The sequence below is a fragment of the Lycorma delicatula genome, chromosome 2 (genome assembly GCF_047948215.1).
Source record: "Lycorma delicatula isolate Av1 chromosome 2, ASM4794821v1, whole genome shotgun sequence".
In the NCBI taxonomy this organism is placed as follows: Eukaryota; Metazoa; Arthropoda; class Insecta; order Hemiptera; family Fulgoridae; genus Lycorma; species Lycorma delicatula.
In genome coordinates, this window is record NC_134456.1 from 2,842,995 (window position 1) to 2,867,985 (window position 24,991).

Here is a 24,991-nt window from a genome sequence, read left to right on the forward strand (position 1 = left end):
GATTTCAAATTAATTATTATTGATTTATATAATTTTGCATATAAATCTTTCTCCCAGTTTTGGACAGTCTCTTTGCTAAAAATCAACCTTATAGTGTTTGTGTATAATGCTTTGTATTTCAGATGCCATTGCAGTTTAAATTTAGCTTTCATAATATTGTTGATTGAACCCATTGATCATATATGATCAGTAATGTGGACATCATCATACATTTACAGTCTACAAATGTTGAATAGTTGTAATTGGGTATTGCTGATAATAAATCGGAGATTGATTGATAGCCAACTCATCTGTTTGTGTCAACTGAAGCAAAAAATCAAATGATTTTTAATGATACATAACTTACTGTAACAGATATAACAAGGAGGTGCTACTCATAGTAAAGATAAAAAATACCTTTCCTCATAGTGAGATCTCATTCTGTTAGCCATTGATCCAGTCAGTAAAATAATTAAACTTTTTAAAAACCTTTATCTATATTTTTTTAATGTTTTGATCGGTAAAGTAATAATTTTTAATTTCTGTTATCGATTGAGTTTTGGGTTATTTAATAATGTTTAAGTTAATCAGCAAGAGTTAGATTTCCCCTTTATTTAAGATGAATTTTAGGAGATAAGTATTCTTTTACTCTTGCTATTAGTTAAACATTACTTAAAAAACATTTTGTTACAGTGCTGGCTATGAAAATGAGAGTTTGTTTTAGTAGTTGGACTGCAAGTGGAAAAAAGGAATTTTTGCAAATTTCAATTTTTTTTATTTTGACAACTGAGCTGTTTGCAGTTATTTATAAAATAAGAAATCTTGTGAACTCTTAAGTGAAGATTAAGGATATTTTAAATATATATTACAATGTATTAATAAAGTAATAATTCATGTAATAAAGTAATAAAAGATTCATGCATACAAATCAGATTTGAGAAAGAGTTTGAAAAAAATAGTGGCAAAGGTGTTTATTGGGTAAAACTGGGCCTCCTAAAAACTAAAATTTAAAAATTTATTTTGGTTGTGTCGGCTGGTTAAACTGTTACAAAGAAATATAATTTCATGTAGCTATTGTAATGCTTAAAATGTTAATTTATCACATACCTTGATTTACATCAGTAAAATCCTGTTAGTGTCAGATGACAGGAAATAAAATAAGACAAAAATCAAGCCTGAGAATTAAGAATTTACAGCCATTTTGAAGTAAAATAACATACCATTCTAGCCTTGCCAAGGACTGTGAGAATTTGAGTGGTTTTCTATTGACTTCATCAGACACACATTATTGCAGATCACTGTGTTGTAAAATACCTGATACCTTACAATAATATGAAAAGTAATGTTTTCTAGGAACTTATTGTCACACGTGTTGTATATATTAGTTTTAACATTACGTATTTGCAATAGGATGTAGGTTAACAGTGACAAATTTATTGTATCCAAACTAGTGAGAATGAACTTTATAACAGTATGTGAATATTTAATCTGATGAGTGTTCCAATAATTACTACAAGCTTTTTCCATATGGAACTAACAAGACATTAAGACTATCTAACTATATTTTTTAGTGTATCATGTTGATGTTTAATTATACTATTCATTTTTTTCTAATTTGTTTTTTTTTTTGAAAGATCAATGGATGTATCAATTTGTTCAGTTTTTTTTTTGTCTTTAATTTATTCTGGTTTCTCGTATTGCAAAAAAGCATATTTATTAGAGTAAGGATGATGTGTATCCAAAAATAGAACTCTGGTAAATTGAATCTAAACATTGATTTATCAGTGTTGCAACAGTCAATCAGATTTATTGGACTTTTTCATTTGTTTACAATAACCTTAGTTTTTGTTATTTGTCTACAGGAAGAAGCGGAGAAAAAGGAAGCCAAAAAAGCTGGAAAGAAGATAACTGTGACAGAACTTCCAATTGAGGCCTTTACACATGGATATTCACAAGTTGAACTTAACAACTACATTGAACAAGAAGTAAGTATCAGCATTTTCATAGTTGTAATTTTCTTATATTTATACTGGATTATGTGAAGGCTTTTTTCTAGACAATGTGCTGGATTAAACCGATCAATATGTTAAATAGGTTAGGGTTTATAATGTGAACGGTGTGGTCAGGTTTGTTGTTGGGTTCTTATGTACCACTCATAAGTTGTGTGTACAACATATTACACCATTAAGGCTGTAGAAAAATAAAGAATTGGAGGTTTTTAGCTTCTGTAGCTTTTTTCCTACAACATTTTTTTAGAGATCTTTTATTTTCTAAAATGATGTATTTCTATTGTACTCAGATTTTAATTTATAAGATGCTAGGTATGTTTTTCAGTAACATATAAAAAATAAAATTTTAAATCTGTTAATATTGGACAAAATTCCTTCATCTTATAAAAACTTATAAATTCAGATCTTGTAAGATCTTCACCATCAGAAATCCTATTAATGCTCTTATTGAACCCATTCTTTCTTCTGCCAGTCAATCAATTCAAGTGTTACTGGGTTATAAATAAACAGCAGAAAATATTACAACAACTCTGCATGGCTGGGAGATACCCCTACAGTAAGCAGATCTTTGTTATTGATACTCAACAAACTGTATAGAGCAAGGCTCTGTTAGTTTAAAACTAGCCTTCTTTCACAAAAATAGATTTGTCTTTTTTCAGTGTTTTTACTATATATTTTTTCTTTTATGTATTTCAGGATTAATAACTCTGTGCATAAACTTGGAACGTTACATGGAAATATGTTGTAGAAACTTATAATTTGTTTCATGAAAGCGTGCAGAAAACCAAAACATAACAGTATGATGATCCTAATTTAATTTAGCGCAATTTTTCTGGGGAAAAAACACTTCTCTTTACTTTTAATATTAAAATGAAGTAAAAAAAAACTTATAATAAAAAAAAATAGAAAATTGTCATGAAAGTACATTACCGCTATATTAAAGTAAATCGGAAAAAATATTTTTTACTGCGCTGTATTTATTCAGTATCTGATAAGCTGCTGTCTGTTAAACTTGGTCATAATTTCCCAAATTTATCACTATCTTCTATAATATTTTCATACAAACTGTGTGCTTTTATTTTTTTAGTTAAAATGTTGAATACAGTTTTTTCAAGCATTTGAATCTATTATTAATCTGTCAAAAGATTTTTTTACATTGCTTGTCTTAAATATATTGTTATTCCCAGTGTAGCCTTTGACTTGTGCCCGTATCAATTCTATCAGGTTAAAATTCTCATATTTCATATGCGTGTTACTGTTAATTTTCTTTTCTTAACCAGGGTTTTCACCCCAGTTGAAAAATCGTTCATAACGCATAATCTTTATCCACCCATACATCTCCAAATTAACCCAAGTTTCATGTAGATAATAAATTATCTTACCCTCCCATGATTTTCATGTTCATTCAATTAAGAATTACTTTTTCTGGAATGAAATAAAAATTTATTTGATTTTAAACACGATGTAACATGCCTCTAGAAAAATTTGGCAAGAAAGCTTGTTATTGAAATAAAATGAACTTTTTTCTGATAGCGGTGTTAGTAAAATCATCCAACTTTTCCATTTTCACACACATTCAAGTCTTTTTAGGGTAAATATGTTTTACAATCAATTTTTTGTTTATTACATTAAAAATTGTTCTTTCATTGACCCCTGTTACACTACTTGCATGTCAAAAATCTCACGTATGTGACCTCTTATTTTATTATAATTAATATTAATTTTTAGAAAAAAATTAGTTCCGATTGTTAAATATTTATAAATTTACTTGTGTTACAGTGCAAGATGATTGCTAGTGATAGGCAGGAAAAGGAAAGAGTCGATACTAGAAATGCTTTGGAAGAGTACATTTATGAATTACGTGGAGAATTAAGTACAGAGCCTTGTACAGAACTGAGTGGAAGACCAGCTTTATGTCAGTTTGTTAAAGAGCCCGACCATAAATCTCTAATACAACAATTAGATCAGTTAGAAAATTGGTTGTATGAGGATGGTGACAACTGTAATAGACAGACTTATGCTGAAAAACTAGCCGCTTTGAAGAATGTGGGTGAACCTATTAAAATGAGGCAACAAGAGTTTGAACAACGACCTACGGCATTTAATGAACAGGCACAAAGCATTCAACAGGCACAAACTGTTGTTGAACAATATAAGGCTGGGTCTAAATTTTACAGTCGCCTCGCCGATTCGGATATTGCGAAAGTGCAACAGTCTGTAGATTTAGCCCTGAAATGGCTTGAAGATAAAAGACAAGAACTTGCTGCTTGTCCATTAACTGAAAATCCTCCAGTTGTTGCAGCACAGATTCGTCAGGAGAAAATTGTAAGTAGTTTGTATATGTTTTTATTTATGATGTAGAATCTGTTTTAAATAGCTGTTTAAAATATGATAGTTTTATATCATAATACTTTAACTATGGTAATATTATTATAGTTCAAAAATATTTTTATATTCTTTTTTGATGTTATAATTTTGTTGAAAATTTTCTGGTCTAGTTTCTATTTTGGTACATCTTTTTATGGCAAAAAACAATTCTGCGAACACAGGTAATGATGTTTATGTGCCAGATATTACAAGTGACACTAAAGTAAGATGGTGGTGCCATTCATTTTGAGAAGGGTGAATGAATGATGAATGTAGCTCCTGGCCATTGAATGCTAACTGGCATACACAAGGAAAAACATCTTGCAGTGCATGAATATTTGCAGCGTTAAGAAAATGAACATGTTGAAGTACATTGTTAACCCCAGATGAGACCTGGATTTCTTATTTGATGAACATTGAGACAAAGCAGTGGTTGACGTGATGATCGCTTCATTTATCTCCTACATTGAAGAAGTTCAAACAAGAACATTTAGTATAAAAAGCTTCTGTGAATGCTGATGTGTATTGTGAAACATTAAAATTTTTAGAAGAGCTATAAAAAATGACATGAGGATGCACTGCCATGGATTTTGTTTTTGCATGACAATGCCTGACCAGCAAATCAAGGTAGTGAGACGATCGGAAAATATTCAGTCATTCATCATATAGGTCTGTCTTCCCAGCAATTATTTTCTTTTTCTTCACCAGTGGCTTGCATTCCAAATGTTTGACGATGATGACGAATTGAAAAATGACAGTTTTGGTTTAAGTTACCGGCAGTGGAAATTCTTGAGGGAATGAAGAGGCTTGTGAAATGCTATGAAAATGTGTTGAAGTTGAAAGCAGCTATGTAGGAAAGTAGTGTATAAATGTAGTTTTTATGCATAAGTAATAAATTTGGTACATAGAGTTCAGTTTATTTCAGAACTGACCTTAATTTAAAAAACAGGCTTCATAGTTAGTTTTAAAAATAGATTTTTCTGAAAAAAGAAGATAAGTATCTAGAATACAGAATTTTATATTTCTGGTAGTTATTCAAACATGTTGAATGTTAGAAATACATTTTTGGAATCAAATTTTATTTTGAAAACTGTAGTTAATAAAATTGCAAAATATAACACTAAAATGAAAGTAACACTTTAGAAGAGTTAGTGTGTGACATTAAATATTATAATATATGTATATATATATTACAATAATTAATCACGAAGTTCTCCTTGGACTTTCATAACCTATTCTGCTTATGAAAATAATGGAAAAGGTTTATAATAAACATTCATCCTAAAATGCTTCGTTAGAGAGTTATAGCTAGTGATATATTTTGCTAGGATTTCAGTTATCCTGGTGAAACAAGGTAATAAAATTTTTAGGATGTTAACCTAAGGGCCAGTGATTTCTTATGGTTTTTGACCTGAAATATTGAATGAAATAGGACCCAGAATCGTATCTGGAAAGTCGTATCGGGAAATTGGGAGTGAAAACTAATAAATTAGGTTAAAAAAAACCCTGTTTTTTGTGTTAAATGAATAATAAACACATAAAACTTTAAACAAAACTTGTAGAGAATTTAATCCTAAACAAAGTTGTGTAAGATAAGCTGAATGAAACAAAGAAAAGTTAGAAAAAATTTGAAACTAAAACCAAATACTTTTTTGTGATGTGAAAAATTTGTAAAAAGAAAATTTACTGTTAAAGATGAAAAAAAACTGGAAATTACACAATTGTAAAATAAAAATAAATAATAAAAGATTGCTTAGATAATTTTTTTTATTAAGGTCAGAAATACAATAAATGAATTTGAAAAATTATTATTTCAAAGTTGTCAATAACAGCTGATCAGCAGTGCACAATACTATATTAATGTACCTTACAGAATGATTTAAACACTAAGTATTCAAAATAAGTTTTTCGAATCGCAAGATTTCACAACTCGCTTGAAGTTTTACAATCTTTGGGAAACAAGTTCTACATAGTATTCATATCAGCTATAAACGGTCTGTCCAACACGACACTGTTATTGATGAAATTATTATTGATGCAGTTCAGCCGCAGTCCAAGTGTTGGAACACCTGGTGTGTTCCAACACCTGGACTGAGTTTTGCATTTGATGGTTTGGAGGACGCTTAAAAAACAAGATTTATCCTAGTCATAAACAGCTAGTTGCAGAACTCCACTTCGCAAGAAGCAGTGGAATGCAAATTGACAATTCTACAACAAGTATGTTTTGTTTATTGTCAAGGCGCTTGTGCAATGAGCATACATGCACAGAAGTAAGTCCTAATGAAACTGTGGAAGGTAATTTTCCATACAGATTTAGCATCAATGTATAGGTGTGGCCTTCTTTACAATCAGCTGTTTGGGTCGTTAATTTTACGTGGCTGCTTAAATGCTGAGGTATATATACACTTCCTTTAAGAATTACTACAGCTTCTTGAAGTTTCTCTAGTGATGAATGTGAAATATACTTCCAGCACAACGGTGCATCTCCTCACTTGTGCTGTTTCTACTCACTTAAATCATCATTTCCCTGAAAAATGTTTGGGTTGTGGAGGTCCATATTCCTGGCCACCAAGATAACCTGATCTAATGACTTTAGATTTGTGTGTGTGTGGTTGGATGAAAAATATTGTATAAAAAACAAAAATATATTCTTGTGAGTGAATTAATTGTCCACATTATGGATGCACTGAGCAACTTGAGCCCTAAAGAACTAAAAAGAGCGACAAAAGCAGTACCAAATGGTGCCAAGAAAGTTATTGAGAAATAGCAGGTTGATTATTGAATATTTTATTATAAACTGGTATATATAATACACTTAGGTCTCGTCTACTTGTAAATAAAATTTGTATTGTTCTGACTTTCTGCGTTTTATTTAACTTTTCTTACACAATTTCATTTTGTTTAGGATTAAATTCTACAAGTTTTGTTTAAAAGTTTTATCTGTTTATTATACCCATTTAACAAAATTATTGTACGTCAAACATAAAAAACAGGGGTTTTTTATCCCAATTTATTGGTTCCCCCCAGATTTCTCAAAAATGCTGCATATACGGTTTTATCTTATTTGAACCTATTTATACAGGCCCTATTTTATTTGCAATTTTAAGATGATAAACCATAAGAAATCACTAATTCAGCCCCTTAATTATTTTCCTAAAAATTTCATTAACTCATTTCGCTGGGGTAGCTGAAATCAGAGTGAAATCTTTCATTAGCCATAACTTAGCATTTTAGGATATATGTTTACATGAACTTTTTCCATTATTTTCATGAGTAGAAAGATTCTGAAAGTCCCAGGAGAGAGCTTCATGGTATATTCTGTATATATGGGGTATTTGAATCATAATGGTGTCAGTCCACTGCCATTTGTCATAAAATAGTATTTTGCATTTGCTGCCCTAAAAAACTCAACACAACTTGAGCCCATGTTATAAAAAATTACATTAATTTTTTTTTTAATTTCTAAAAGCGATTAAATTAATTTTGACAGTTACAACAGTATATTTGTAAATATTTACTTGAGAAAATAAATAGTACATTCAGATTTTTAGAAACTTAAATTTTTTATTAATTACTATTATATTACATTCAGTTAAAGAAGTTAATTTTTGTTTAAATATATAGTAGATTAATTTACAAAATATATATAAAAATATATAGTAAACTATTGTTTAATTAAAAAAATATGTAGTAAAAAATATAAAAATCATTTCAATATTAAGCAAAAAAGTAACATAATTGTTGACCAGTTTCAAACTTCCTTTACAAGCTTCTGATCCCCTTGAAGAAGAGTGGTTGAATGGTGGAATATATTTCAATTAATATTTCTTTCTGGTAGTTTATCACGCATGGACCATTGTAATGATTTTCTTGTTTAATGTTTGCCAAACTTTTTGATTGACCATCTTTGTTGAATTTAATATTCAACTTGCTCGAAGGGTTGGGAGTGTCTTCATCTAATGTCTATTTATAGAAGATTGAGAGAGCGGGTTCTCTTGTTTATAACAGTCATTTTATTTTAAACCAATTTACAGCTTTTATGAGTTGTCTTCCTGCATTTTCAAAGGAGTGTGTTTGTTGTCTCCTGGGGGTCTGAATTATGTTATACTAACAATTTGGAATATAGATAATTTTATGTCGAGAAGCTTCCTCATTTAGGCCAAAGTCTGAATCATTCAAAAGATAAGTGGCCAGTTACCATAAACTTATGGTCAATTATTTCTATTGTAGTTGACTTTTTTTTGTTATTAGTGTTGCAAAGAAATGCCATTTACATACCCCCCACAAGTGGGGGAGTGTCGGACTTGCACGCGTTCGGCTAGATGTTATTTAGAGCCTATGTGTCCCTGCATCCTACAGATTATAACACTGTTTCTCCCCACCTGAGGTCCGGTTAAGCATAGCACAACCTCAGGGGTGCCTTCGAGCTTGGGAGGCAAGAGTCCCAGTACCTCATTACCATCACCCATCTGCAGAAGTGCAGATGAACGATGGCTCTGCAGAGGGCTGTCTTTCAACCCTTTGCTGTCTGGTCCAAATCTTCACCTGGTCCCAGGATGTTTTTCATGTCTTATCTCATCCTAATTCTCCCTTGGGGTCTTCGGTCACTCATAAGAACATTCCACCTCAGTGAGCTGTCCCCTCCCTATCGATGCTACCTGTGATGTTCCCTCCTACCTGCCGCTATCCTTGTGCTGAAATATTTTATCACTAATAATCATGTCGCCGCCCCTCCTTGTTCTTAGCTTGTAGCAATAGTTTTTTTAATGCCTTCCAGTTATTTTCAGTGGCCAGAATAAATGACACTAGGCCTTCCAGACTTAACGTCTATACCAGATTGCATACGCCAGGGGTGCCATTCTTTGAACATGGAAATTGTGTGCTCAGTGTCCACCCGCTGCAAAACATACAGCAGGGGGAATCACACCTGCCAAATCTATGGAGATAAAATTCAAAGGTGCCATGTCCAGTGAGCATCTGTGTAACAAAGTAGTTAATCTCTCTATGCTTAATCTTAATCTCTCGTTAATCTCTTCCTCCAGGTATCTCTAACAATTGCATCAACCTCAGACTTTTCCATGCCCTTGAAGTGAAGTGTTCGCTCTTTGATTTGTAAATCGACAGGCAAAACAGAGGTCAGCACACGTGCTGCCTCATGTGATAATGTGCGGTAACTAGAAACAACACCCAACAACATTTGCTGCCACATCCCAAACTGGGGCGGTGAAAAGTAGGGCAGACATGACCATTGACATAATCGGTCTGCACTTGGATGCCCTTGAGGCTGTCCGGGTCGACATCAGCATATTTAGCATCTTCAGTTTTTCTCTGAGCTTTGGTATCTGTCCACAACAGGCTAAACTTACAGGCCATGTTTATCTGCACACCCAGATAATTTATTATGTCTTTACCCTGAAGAGGCTGTCCACCGACCCTAACATTAATTCTACTAGCTTTCTGTCTACTGGTGAGAATAATGTACACACACTTCTGTGGTGCTAATTCTAGACAGTAATCTTGCATCCATGTTGCAATCGCAGCTAAGGCAGTATTGTTGTCTCCTCCAAATCAGCCTTTGTTCTGCTGCTCACCAGTACAGCAAGATCGTCTGCAAAAGCCACAGTTTGTTTCTGGTGGTAACTGAAGACTAGGACACAGTCATAGACCAGTAACCATAATAAAGGTCCCAGGACTGATCCTTGGGAGGGACGCCTCTGAAAACCTGGAACTTAGTACTCTGCCCTGTATTTCTGCCGCTATCCATCTCTCTGACAAGTATTCTGCTATTTGCCTCCGGAGATAAGCACTTATGCCCTTAGTCATCAATGCTGACATAATCGCATCTCAAGTACAAATGTCCAGCAATATCATCATGGGCATTCTCCTTGTCTGCTGCGTCCCTTGCTTAGCAGAGATGGCCCAAGTCACAACTTTCTGCACAGTTTGCAGCATTGACCTGCCTTGCTAAAACCCATATTCCACCACCCGCTTCTTCTACAGTTATAAGTTGTTATATAATAGGGGATGCAAACATTCTTTTGATCGCCTTGCCCATATTATTTATGTGATAAAGTGGCCGGTAATCAATGTTGGCTTCATTTTCTGTATGTTTTGGTAAAAATACCTATCTCTAGTCTTTCCAACATCTTGGAATACATTTATGCTCTAGCTCGTAGTTAGTGATGTCAGTCATTTCCCACGGAACTTTCTTAACAAGACTTTCCTAAGGAAAGTGTCTTGATACCCTGGCAAGCGCCTGACAAGCCTTTTTGTGATTATTTGATAAGCCTGTTCCCATGGATCAATGTCTAACTTGCTACATAACTCCTTCCATTTATTGATCTTGGCCTGTTTTATCTTGTAGTTGAGCTTTTGTCGAGCAGCGATGTATCTACTTGCAGCTTTGTCTTACTCGGCGCTGTTGGCTCTTCTCATTCTCACTCTGGAGGTTCTGCTTCATCTGTGCTATTGCATCTGACCACCAGTAAACCAAATAAAACCTACCAGCAGGTCTTGGCAACAATGCTATCTATCTCCTGGAGTATAAGGTCTTGTAGAGTTCCGGCAATGTCTGCCTTCCATCACTAATTTTTCTGACCACATTTGAAACAACTGCTGACACCTGCTTTTGAGTCAGTCGCAGCGATTTAATACAGCCGGCCATCTTGAGCAAGGATGAATCATCTACCTCAAGCAGAGTTACCAGGTGATCACTAGCGATTCCCTCCTATACGACCCTCCAGCTGCATCTGGAGCGATCCCACTTGTTGCCCAAGATTGTTAGTTCAAGCACTGACCTGAGCCCTCTGGCTTCATACATTGGCGTGTTGTTGTTTAAACAGAAAAGACCTGCTGTCATCATAAATTCCACGAGGCTGTCACAGCACTATTAGTATATGAGCTGCCCGCTACGATGACCTTACTATTTATGTTGCCCACCAAGATAACCTTCTTGACCGACCTGGCAACAATGCCATGAAGTCTTCCCATATAAGCCTCGAACTCCGGCAAATTACAATTGGGGCTAATATATGCCCCTGTCAAAAGAAACCCAGACAACTCGACTGCTAGTATTCCTTCACCTCTGTAGAACAACTGCCATCCCCACATGCCACTAACGTTCTGGATGGCCACATTTCCTATAGCATCTGCACACCACTCGCTCTTAGGAGTGGTGTATCTATTGGGCTCAATGGTGACCAAAATATCAACAAGACCCCCTTGACAGCTCCCCCATTAAATCACGGGAGAGTATACTACGGTTTGCGTTTGACAGGATTATCCTAATCATGTCTGCCTTTGCCGCACATCATGCCTCCGGTGCGGTGTTTGAAACTGTTGCAATCTTAGCATTTATTCCCTCTTGACATTCTCTTATGTGATGATCTTTGCTGTCACAGTCGTAGCATAAATCTAATCTGTTTGGACCCCGGCACTCGAAGCTCCTGTGGCTCCAGTCCCAACATATATAACATTTGTTGCTATCTACTGTGATATAGGCCCGACAATGGACCCACCCATTCTTTAGAGAATTCAAGAGTAGTTTACTTTCTCTTTTTTTTTAACAGATAGCATATTCATAAATATAAACACAGGGATAAGTTGACATATTCAATTTTATAAATATCAGTCAACATGATTCATACATATGGGCACAAGACAACGATATGACAACCCATATTTGTATCTTGAAAACTCGTTCTGTTTTTGAGGGAATGGGAATATATATATGAGCACAATAAATACAGGATGTACAAAAAAGAATATTGGGATTTTAAACCTATTTAATATCTGTTAACTTTGACTTACAGTAATGAGTCGCAAATAAAATGAAAGAGTAACTCAAACAGTTTTTCCTACCAGTCTTCAATGTGAGATCTTTCACCACATGGGCCATACCTAACCAGTTGGAGAGTTTGTCCCATTCTTTGACCAACATGTATGGAGTATGGAGTAATGAAATTAATAGCTGCTTCATTCCTCTGCCTCAAGTCTAATAGATCAGAAGGTAGACATTAGACCTTTATAAAGCCACAAAGGAAAAAATCACATAGGGGTCAGATTAAGTGACCTTTGGAGGCCTCTGCAAACAAGCTGTGTCACCAGGTCAATGACAAACAATCCAGTAGTTGGAGAAAACATTCAACCGATCTTGTACAGAGTTACGCCAGAAAGGAAAAGCATCGTCTTGTTGCCAGATAAAATTCTCTGTTCATGTATGCAGCGTATCCATATAAGCAATTTATGTTATGCTTGTTTCAGTGAAAAAGAATGTCTTGTAAAATTGCTGTCAGGACATTGCACAGAAAACATTTAATTTTGGGGAGTCCCTTTTGCATTGTAAGAATTCATGGGGATTTGAACCCCCCCAGATAAGGACATTATGAGTGTTAAGTTTTCACTGAACATAAAACAATGAGGAAAAAATGTCATCATTTCAATTGTAAAGTCGGCACAGCCAGTTTAGTCTATTGACCTCAAAGCCTGTTACAGCTGTAAATAGTATGGACACACATGTAAGAGATTCCTTAAAACATTCCACACTGTCATCATCAGCATTGCTAGTTCATGGCTGGGCTTTATAACAGATGTTTTAAGACCATGCAAAAATAACCCTGACACATGGAACATTTTTTTCAGACACCTTTGGTCATCCTATACTCTTCCATTTATACAGATATCTGGTCATTCCAAACTGATTATGCCATCAATGAATGTTATTGTCACTTGGAGAATCAATTAGACTTTCTTGAGAGTACATGTTGAACTGTAACCGTAGATTCACATTTAGTAAACTGTAAAACACCAAAGGCTTTCTGTTCATTAGTTGCCATCTTTGCTTGTAGTGCTGTCAAGCAGAAAGGTGGGGAATCAATTTTTGGCCAAGCACACAACTATAACTGTCCATTTTGCTCTTTAATTCTAGCCTTAATCAACATACTACACCTTATCCAAGAGATACTATTACAAATTAAAAACTCAATATTATTTTTTTCTATATTCAGTATTTATTTGAGAATTCTACCCATGTGAATAGCAATGTTACATCTACCTGAGAAGCAGAATGCAATGATTTTATTCATATTTAAATTTATATGATTACAATCCATCTAGTGAATAATTTTTTGGAGTGCTGTCTTACAATTTTCAATTCCTTTTATATAATTATCCTCATATATGATCGTGTCATCTGTGAAAAGGAAGTGAATGAATATAATAATAGAAGATTTTGAGGCAAATAATTAATAAGGAACAAGAAAATCAAGGGACATGGGCACTTCCTGTGGCACTCTGTTCTAAATCTTGAAGTGAGAACCTAAATTCTATATGTGTATTCTTTACAAAAAATGAAATTTCAACTATCTTGTATTTACAGTTGGTAAGGAATGACTATGACTAACCAATTTTAAGCAGCTTCTCTGATACCTTACCTACTAAGTTATCATCAGTAAGAAATGTGAAACTAAATTAAATGCTTTTCTGATCACAAAAAATTGAAAATGGGATCTTTTTGTTGCCTAACCAATTTAAAATATTTTCCAAAAACCATAAAATGACTATGTTAGTCTACTTTTTTTTTTTTCAAAAAACCATTCTGAAATCTTATCAAAAGTTTCACTTTTTAATAAATATTAAAAGTCTTTTTTTTTTTAATTTTTCGTAGTTCTTTAGAAAATGTGGACAGTAACAAAATTGATCCATAATTTTGTAAGTTAAGTATCAAACCTTTTTTTTTTAAGAAGGAAATAATACAGAAATCTTAAGACAGCTGGAAAATATACCGATCTGTAAATATTTAGTAATGATATATTTGTAAGTGGGACAATAATAATATCTACAACTTCTTTTAAAATATTGGGAGTATTTATAATTATATTTCCAGCTGAAATATAACATTATGTCTTGGGCCTACTTTTAAAAAATGTAGAAATAAGTTTGCAGAATATAAAAATTGACTGTCAGATCTTTATTTGGTGTTGATAAATGTGAATATTAAGTTTTTAGTAAATTAAAAATTCTGCCACTGTTTATATTTTAATCATAATCAATTTATTCTCAAAAAAGTAAATAAGAATATTTTTTACCTGTATATCAAACCAGACAACTATTTTTGTATTAATACTTTCCATTCAAGAAAGGACCCTATCTTAGTTCAGTTAAATTACCTAACTTAACTGCTGTTAGTTATTTTTTCGCATTCCTTTCACCAAGTTTGGGAATCCTTACTAATTTGTTTTTTAGTTTTTCTTTGATTTAATTCTCATAGAATGTGTAGGCTATTTGAAATTTTATGTAATTTTTTTCTTTTTTTACAGTTTATTGGCTGGAAAACAAAATTCATTGTTTCATTATGTTCAATTGGATAAATTAGAAGATGTTATGCTTTGTCCACCAGTTGGTCGGGAGACAAATCAGCCATTATTAAATCTGGTTCTAGAGAAATTTCGTTCTTCAGCTCAAACTATACACTCACTGCTACAAAATACTGTACAATTTAAGGTACGTGACCTACTTTAATATTATATTTTTGTATAATAATTATATAGATTTTATTCTCTAGTGAGAAGAAGCTGTGTATGCATGTTTGTGTGTGTTTTCTCTAAAATGAGTGTATTATGATTTCTTGATGTACACAGTCTGTTCTACTCATTCTCATGTCTCAATTCAGATACAAAAAGGCATCAGTCAGAGTTGCTTTCTTCGTTATAGTTATGATATTCGTTATAGTCAGTCTCTATTGTAAATAGTGTGAATACTCATTTGCAGAGTATATAATCTGCATTTCATACCAATGTGAAAACAAAGTACGTTGTGTACTAATGTACTGCACTTGATTCTGTGAAAAGGTAACAGAAAACCATCTTTTACTGCTCACTTTCTCTTGGAAGGCTGGCATGGAATGCTTGTTATCTTAAGAATACGTTTGGCATTTTTTTAGTGTGATATATCTATGTTAGAGCACCTTCAATCATGCACCTACAAGACTGGTGGATCTTTTTCATTTTTATAAATTTTGCATCAATTTGATTTCTTTATAATAACACTAACGCAACAGTTTACGTAACTTTTATTTTATTGCTTTTCGTTATTCTCTATAGTTTTTTTTTTATTACAATATTTGTAAAAGACAAAATCTTTTATCTATTTGTTAATCCTTTGTTAATGACCCTATTCCCATATGTTCATAAATATTATAGGTTAATAATTTTTATAAACAACTAAAAAAATCAGCAGATGTGAGATTCATAGTTTTTTTTTTTTAGATTCCTGTAAATATTATTATAAATAAATTTTTTTAAAAATGTCTCCTTTATTGAGTCTATGTAAAAAAAATAATAAAAGCCAAAAAAAATGAACACTTATAAAAAAGTAGTTTAATAAAAACTAAGACCTCTCAGTGATAAGATTGAAATGATCACTACAATGGTTTGTCACCACTGTTGTGATGGCACATAATACAATAAATTACTTGAACCATTCAAAAATCTTTAAATGGAGTTTTTTTTTCAGAAATTTGAGGCAAGTTGGAAGCTACCATTCTTGAATTAAAGTAGGGACTCTCCTTCAAGCATCCTAATGAGGACATCAATATACTCTGTTATAAACTGCCCTTGTGAAAAGAAAGCTTACTTTAAACATCTCAGAAATTGTAGTATATATTTTTATATAACAATTTACAGCCTGATGATGGTTGTATAATTCCTCATGAGGTAGCATTTTATAATGTTGTGAAAGAAAAAGAAAATTCCAATGCAAGAATAAAATTCCAATGTCCTGTTTAATAAATCAGTGCCCATAGGTTACTATTGAAATTAATCATTGTGGGTGCAGTTTTATTCCATAATTTACATATATATTAGTGACTAATAAATGTAACAGGTTTATACCATTTAAATGTAAAAAAGTAAGTTCTTGAAATAAAAATAATACATAGCATTTATCTATGTATTTTATGTATTCTAATAATTTTCAATTATTTTTTTAATTTCTTTTAGAAGTTAAATGCTCAAGAAGTTCATGAATCCCTAATTAATAAGTCATTAGTTGCAATTAAAGAATATGGAGTATTATTTGAAGCAGAATTAGAACAAGGCAAGAAATCATCTGTGGTTTCATTAAATTTTTGGGTTGTTGGGTAAGTTATGTTAAAATTAGCTAAAAAGTAAATGTACATGTGATTGCTGTTAGATTGTATTACGTATTCATAAGAATTTATATATAAAATTATAATAAAGAAATAAATATGAATTCTCATAAAAGAATACATAAAAATTAATTGTTTGCATCAGTATGTAACTCTACACATTTTATGATAATGAATACCTGGTGTAAATTAGTTATATCAGGGATGGCAACTCTTTGCTGTGGTTCTAACGTCCTGTAATTCAGGACAAATCGAAATACAGGGTTGTCATAGACGCTTGTTGACACAGTGGGCATACTGCTGATTCAGTGACTCTAATGCAGTGGAGGTGGCTCTGGATATAGTCGTGCCCTGTCTTCATTCGAAACTGAGTAACTGCTTCACCCCTTGGAAGATCTACTGGCACTCATACCTTTTCGTCAAGTAATGATGCCCATTGCTTTTCCTTTAACTCTAGCCACCATTTCTGCTCTAACTCTCCCATGATTGATGATTTGATTAATTTGCTTGCCATCACAAAAGGTGTTAGCTTATCAGGCTTTTACTTTCTGGCACAGCCAGAAGAGTTCCTTTGGGAACTCTTCTGGAATATTCTCTTTATTAATATTTAGAAGTTAATTAATATTCTCTTTTATTCACATTATGCTCAATATCTGCAAGTTGAAAAATCATTTTCAACTTGAACAAAGCAACATCAAAAAATTACCTAATTAATTATAAAAAAAGATGTGATAGAATCTGTTTACTTATTAAGATGCAATATGTTAAGTGTTATGATATACTTATAAAAAATAATTAAAAAACAAATCATAATTCTGAAGGCACTGATAAAAATTATATTTATGAACACTTTGAATAGAGATGTAGAAAATTCAGCCTTTTTAAATGTTTTTTAAGTTATTATTAAAAAAAAAAAATTAACAGTAAATTGCTTTTAGAAAATCTTTTAATTTTACTTTAATAAACTGGTGGGAAGATTTTTTTAAAATGGTTTAGTAACTTCTTATTTATTTATTTATCATACTGTATATAGAAGTGCTGTGTCTAAAATATTATAACTAAATATTTAAACAGTTATAATAGCAGAGTATTTATATATTTATGTAGATATGATTACAAATTTAGTGTAGCAGATTGACATCCAATTTTTAAAATTGGTTACAGAAACATAATCGACCATTTTCTCATAAACCAAAGTATCTTGAGTTACATGAAAGCAGTAGTTCTATACTTTTGTTTTAGAGATATCTAATTTTTTTAAGTATAAGTGGCTTTCTTTTAAACAAAGAATGCGTTTTTATAAATTTAACTGCGTAGATAAGTTAATATGTTTAATTTTCTAAATGTTGGACTACATAAGTATAAATTATTATACTTATGTCAACCAAATAGTGATTTGAACAGCCCAATTTTATATCTTGAATGACCTAAGTGAATAAGCTGGCTTTTCTAATTATAAAAATCAAATTTTTAACCAGAAACTGTCTCTTGCTGAGCAAACTTGGTATATTGCTGTGATGGATTATCCACATGTCAAGTCATACTTCATATATTTTCCTCTCAACAGACCCTCTTTATCTTTTCATTACCCTCTAATTACATACTTGTCTAGATGTTATGAAATTTCACACTTAGTTCAAATTTGTATACAATGTGGGGTTTTTTGGCTTCTGGGGGTCTTTTTTCATATCCTTTGCCCATTTTTGAATTTCTGTGCTACTCAAAGACAATTGACTTATCAGAGAATCTGCACCATATCCCATTTTGACCAGAATAACAATGTTTCAGCTGATCTTCACACAAAATTTTATGTTACCTCTACTACTGTAAATTTTAATTACTCATTTTTATACCAAAGTCTACATGCAATGCTTTATTGTTTTTACAATAGCCAATTAATAGCTACATAATTCACAGTAGCTACACTACATTCATCAAAAACTACATACAGTAGTAATCTATTATAACAACATTAGCTACATTAATAACCAATCTATAGGCTTTATTAGTTTAGATCTATGGACATATTAATTAAAACATATGCAAACACCATTGTTCAAGTGTTTCCAATCAAATCACTGCAAAAATAACACTACTTAGCTGTTTCAAAAATTAAATAATTATACCTTTGTACAACATGCTCACCAAAGGTAATATATTTTCTAAAGTTTGTAAAACATGGTGTACATAAATTTTTACTAACCATTCATTCTTTATTAAATACCTTTTAGCTTCTAGTACTCTTCAGGCAAAGAAGAATACTAGAAGTTTGCCCCATACAATAAAAGGGCTTAATCTTTTTCTTTCATCGAGTTAAGCATAGAATTAAAAAAAAAGATGTTCTTGTAGACTTATGTGTTGATAGTAATTTAAAAAAATATCAAATCAATGATACACAACCAGATATAGCTCAACTTGTAACTTTTTCATCTAAGAGTGACAGTTACTGTACAAAATGAGATTTCTTCACTGTTTTGTATACATCTTTTACAAACTTACATTTTTAAAGAAATAAGGCAATCTCTCATTGCTCATAATATACTGGAATCAGTCTAATAGGCCTGTGCAATGTGACTCAAGACTTGATTTAGTAATTTATTTACTTTTGTTATTTAATCGCCTCATTTACTTGTACAACCTGTAGATCATAGGCCTTGAAATGTAGACTCCTTAGAACATATCAGTATTGATTCTGATGATGTACACCTCTAACAATTAACATGTGTATTCCTTTGAAATTTGTGTGTTTTTTGGCTAAAGATCTTAGTATTTTCCAGTATGTAAACTAAACTGCAGGAGGTATATGCTTTAGGTTATGTGTAAAACTTCTAAAATACCATTAGCTCTCTGGTTATGATGGTTTATCCCCCAATGGTTTTAATTTTTATTATTGAATCTGTTATCATATATACTTACATTTTCATGTCATTTTTTTCTGTCAATTATTATCATCTTCATGGTGCAGTACAGCACTGTTCATTGAACGCAACATTCAGTTCAATCCGTTAAGTGAGGATGATGAGAAGTATAAGAAATCCTGATCAGAAAAAGTTGACTAAAGAAAGATAACTCGCCAAGAGGGAGACATTAATAGTATTTCATTTATTACATTCCAAGTTATCAGAATATCACAGTGACACATGCAAACATGAGATTGATACTTTTTCATGTGCCACTCTGTGTTACCTCTGCCCATTGTGAGTAGATTGTTATGGTTGCTTTTAACTTTTTAGCTGTTACAAAACTCATTCTGACATAATGCACATTATTGATTTATCTTTATCTTTACATAAAATATTTGTCCTAATATTAATAATTTATATTTCAGGCGTCTGTTCTTCATGCCTAATGCAAAAGAAGTTTATGTTTGTTATGAAGAGTCAGCTCCACAAAATATGGTTGAAATTGCATTCAGGCTTGCTCTAAGTGCTTCGGGTTAATTGTTTTATTGTATTTTAACTAATTTCTGCTGCTTTATAATTGAAGTGTAAGGTGTATTAAGAAATTTATTTTTTTATTATCATAATTTCCTTGCTTTATTGCTTTAAACTATTCTTCATTACTGAAATTAAGATTTTAAGTAATCTTTTATTATTTAATTTTAATTTCAAGATTTGAGATCTCATAATATACTTCAAGACCATTTATAGTTAGTTGGTCTTTTACATAAGATAACAGCCCCTTACTGAATAGATGCAATATATTAGCGATTATATATAAGGGATGCAGTATATAATGTACCTTTTCACAACTGAAAAGTTACATTAGCTTGGTGGCTATGTATCCATTTTTCTTAATGGCGGTGATAAATGTAAAGCACCTTAGGAACTACAGTCAGAAGCTTTCTCTGTGAGTATTACAGTTGGTCACTGCAATGAACAGATTATCTGAACCGCTTGTAAAACTGAATTTCAACCAATTTTCAGTTTGCTTGATATATTTATGCAGAAAACTACTTTTGTCTCATTGAAGAAGATATTTGAAAACACTTCACACTTTCCCTTCTATGTATGGTGTGGGATGCTTGTTATTCTTTAATATGAGTAGGCCACCTTCAGTTGCATTTTCAATCTTGGGTCACCCCTCCTGTTCACATTGTCACCTCAACTGTGAAAACACCTGAAAGATTGACAGTTATCTTGACAAGTCTCATCTCAGACAATCAGTTCCGTTATAGTAGCCTTTCCATTTTTCTAGGTTTAGTCTAGATATGAAGATTCTTGAAATTGTGCCTTATAAAGATTGTAAGAGTATGTTTCTTTTTTTATCCTACTTATATTCAAGTATAAAATGTATATTCCTATGTACATTTTAGTAAGTGCCTCAGTTTACAAATAAATAAAAATTATTTGTGTTATTTAAATTAAGACCGATCAAAACGGACAAATATCTGATATCCCTGTTGAATAATTCCAGCTTTAATGATTGTCTCGTTGTTAAAGATTAGAAATTGTTTTTTTTGTTACTTTTTTGGGGGTCTTACATGAGCACCATTTTTAATGTTTTTGTTATTTAATAACAAATGATTTTACTTACCTCTTTAGCTGTATTTGAAAGTCAGGACTGTATTTTACAATGTTATTGAAGATGGCATTAAACAGATCATCATCTCTGATGGCTTATTCCTTAATTAACTGAGACAAATAACTTATAACATACCTAGTATCCTGCAGTGCAATTTATTGTGACATTTCAATGATTCCTAAAAGCTTCCCATCATCTTCCAGATCTACAAAATGGTAAGTACCATACACCTTAAAACGTTTGAAATCATTTGCCTCCAAAAATATAGTTTGATATGTGTGCCAAGAGCTGGTATATAATGTAGCGCCCAGTGTTTCTCAACCTGAGGGCATGAGCATATCGAAAAGAAAATATTGTTAAAAAAATTTATTAATTCTCCTGAAAGGAAAGCAAAACAAAACACATTCTGTCATAATAAATAAAAATACACATTTACACTGATATAATACACTTATAAATAGGATTGTATCAGAACTACACAATGTATTAATAATTAACTTAATGATTCCCTTCGGCTTGTCTTGCAGAGCAAAGTTTTTTGAAGGAACAAAGGATGGAAGGAAGGACACTCTGACTTCTTTTTCTACATTTAGCTTAAATCTATATTATGTCTTCAAAGCAGCCATCACAGAAAATCTGATTTTGCAAAGGTAGGATGTTGAAAATGGTAATAGTATTCGAAATGCTCTTGTTTTCAATACAGAAAACTCATCATCCACCTCTGCCCAAAATTCAAAGGATGATTTATTACTGTCTTTTGATTTCACCACCTGCTGTGAACTCTATGAAGATTTCTTCTTTGGTAATTGAGAACCCTTTGGGAGTATTTTGAAATGGATCCCTAACCCACTCATAACTTGCTACCAAGTTGTCAGCAAAAACCTTTTTAAAATTCTTTGCCAGCATGGCTAATTGATTTTCAGTGGTTACAAAAACAACTTTCACTTGTTCTTCAACCTTGTAATTTTTAAAATACTCATCCACGTTTGCAAACATTTCTAGGTTTTTTTACTTTAAATTTCTGCTCCATAATTCCAATTTTCTACAAAAAGCATTAACTTTACCACTCGTATCGAACACATGTCTATTTGCTTGTTGGAGTTGAAGATGTAAGGTATTTAATTTCATGAATATGTCCTCCAAGTCCTATTTCATCACAAATAAACCACCTTGAAACTTCTCAGCTTCCAGTCTGTTTTCCTCTTAATTCATTATCACTTAATAATTCATTAACCATTGCAAAGATTTCCCACGTGATAACCATCTTGCCTCACAATAAAATAGTAACGGTGAATGTATTGCACCCATGTCTTTACAAAGTGCAAAAAAGATTTTTGATTTTTGATTTTAGGGGTCTCATTTTTGTATAATTTACTATGGTTACAACCATCGTTAGCACAATATTCAGACCGGGACTCATTTCTTTAGAAGCTTCTCTGTGGATCATGCAATTTGTCCTTACATACTGTATTTATTTTTGTTTCATAAATGCTTGTATACTTAGGAATCTTCCAGACATTAAATGAGCACCATTTGTGCATATTCCAACACAATTTTTCCATTCTGTTTGCCTCATTTATAAAATTATTTAAGATAGAAAATAATGCAAATGCTGTTGCCTTGAGTTCTTTAGATTTCCTCAAAACTACTTCTTCTACTATTGACTTACAAACATAAGCAAAATCCAAACATAAGCAATGAAATAAGCATCTTTATTGCTATCTGTTGCCTCATAAAGCTGAATTGAAAACAATTTGTTATGCAACTACCCGAAAAACTGATGCTGAACATCTTCAGCTACATTACCGGTTCAACAAGTAACAGTATCATTTGTTAGAGGTATGGACTGCAATTGTTTGGTAAAATTATCTCCAATCATAGTTTCTACAATCTCATTTGCAGCTGGTAAATAAAATAAGCTCTTCACCAATGGTGAGGCTTTTTACATCTGACTATTTTATATGAAACTTTGTAAGAGGCAATTAAAGCTTTTTTATTCACCGACAAAGTTTTTTTTATAAAAATTATGTTTGCTTTTCATATGATTTTAATTTTAATTCCAAGAATTCGTAGGGTTTGTGATGTATTTACTATGATACGTTTACAAATGTCGTTAAGTTTATTAGGTTCCATAATGTCTGCTGTCAAAATTTTTGAGCAAATGACACACAGGAGCCTTTCTTCTTTATTTACTTCAAGTATTCTTGACAATATTTTTTTGATTTAATTTTCGGACCATGCTCATCTGTGTACTTGTTGATGACACACTATCATCTAGTGCTTACTTATGCCCACTTAAAAATTTATCCATGATTCTGTGTAAATCTACCGCCATTAATATTTTATACCATGTATTGCAATTATCACGCAAATTACAATATACGCATTCATGATAGATTCGATAGTAATAGAAGGGTCGACTCGACTGAGACTGCCTGGAATTGAACTAGGTGCAGCATTTATACACGTTTGCACAGACATTCTAGAATGTTTGAGACAAATCAGAACTTCTCACAAAGCCGTAAGTATGTCCAATATGGTGGACATAAGACAGAGAGCAATAGAGAGGCATCAATTCTGGTTTTGTCAATGCAGCGGATCGGTGTTGCGAAGTATCAATAAATTTACTTATTCTTGGTAATTTTTAAGCTTTTAATTAAGGCCATAGTGTTGTTTTAGCATAAAAATTCATACATTGTTATTGTATTGTTATTATTGTACGATAAAAATTAGGTCACAAGTACTTAAAGGTTGAGAAACGCTGATGTAGTCCCTTTTACATGCTTTATGATTTCTGACCTTAAAGGTTCAAATGATCAGTCAGGGACTTCAACAAGAATTCATTCACCAGTTTGCCAACAAAAACAGCCGAACAACTAGTACGGCAGGTGACCGCAATGATTTTTGCTTTATGAAAATAGTGTCTCACAAATTTCCACACCGCTAATTTCATTTTTCAATTATTTGCATATTCAACTTGATCAGTGCAAATTTCCGTGTATAATTGCTGTAGTCAATTACAATGTTGAACAACATAGGTAGCTATAATTATATCTTGCAAACCCATGAATAAATAAAATTATTATGGTCATGAAAGAAATTAGGAACTGGTCAGACAATTACTGACTCACATATCCTCTTTCATCAGGATGTCGTCCATTTGTTGCAATATCATACAACTCCTTTGTTGTAATATAATGAAATTATGTGGTTATCTTTACTAAAATCATTCCAAAGGGAAAATACCTTTATTCTGAAGAAATACAACTGCTTCTTCCTCATTCCCTGTCAAGCTTCTGATTTTCATTGTACCATTGGTGTAAACCATTCAGTAGCTCAAGCACAAATAAAATCATTTTACAGGACTCAAACGCTAACGTGATACACAATCATCAGTGTAAAACATTAGAGTGGCAGCCATACACAATGTAAGACTTTTTTGCCATAAATTCAGGCAAATGTGTGCATTTCGTTCTCTTCAGAGTCTGTTCACTTTGTTTATGTTTACTCAGATTCAGGAATATAATCTGACTAGATTTTTAAAAAAAATTATATTTTCTTTTTTGTTAGATCACTCTCGTATTTGCCCACCTCTATGTGGGTGGAATGAATTCCATGTGGATGGCAATCTGGCATATATCGATTTCCATCATCCTTGGAAAGAGTCAAAAGATTTGGAAAGCTGTTGTCATAATATTAGCATTTAGAATGACTTTTAGCATATTGACTCAAAATTACTATAACAGCAGTCAGAATTATATCTTTGTTAATATTTTCTGAGATATTGAAGAAAGATTGAGAAAAATGTTTCAAAATGAAAATTTCAGATTAGATGCATATGGTAAGTGTAATCTAATATCTTAAAAATAGTAAAAATTGAGCTCCTTAAAGTTAAAACTATTTCAAACTGCTGAAGTCTGATATTATATAATATTATATTATATTATTTTTATATTGTTAATTTTAA

General features: G+C 32.2%; 1 protein-coding gene across 1 annotated transcript in view; it reads left to right on the forward strand.

The window, feature by feature from the left end:
- LOC142320421 (heat shock 70 kDa protein 4-like) overlaps window positions 1-24,991 on the forward strand; it is a 175,450-nt gene that overhangs the window by 53,828 nt on the left and 96,631 nt on the right. The window contains exons 9-10 of the mRNA XM_075358145.1: window positions 1,842-1,964; window positions 3,768-4,313. Coding sequence (XP_075214260.1) covers window positions 1,842-1,964; window positions 3,768-4,313 — 669 coding nt within the window. The remainder of the gene's footprint in view (window positions 1-1,841; window positions 1,965-3,767; window positions 4,314-24,991) is intronic.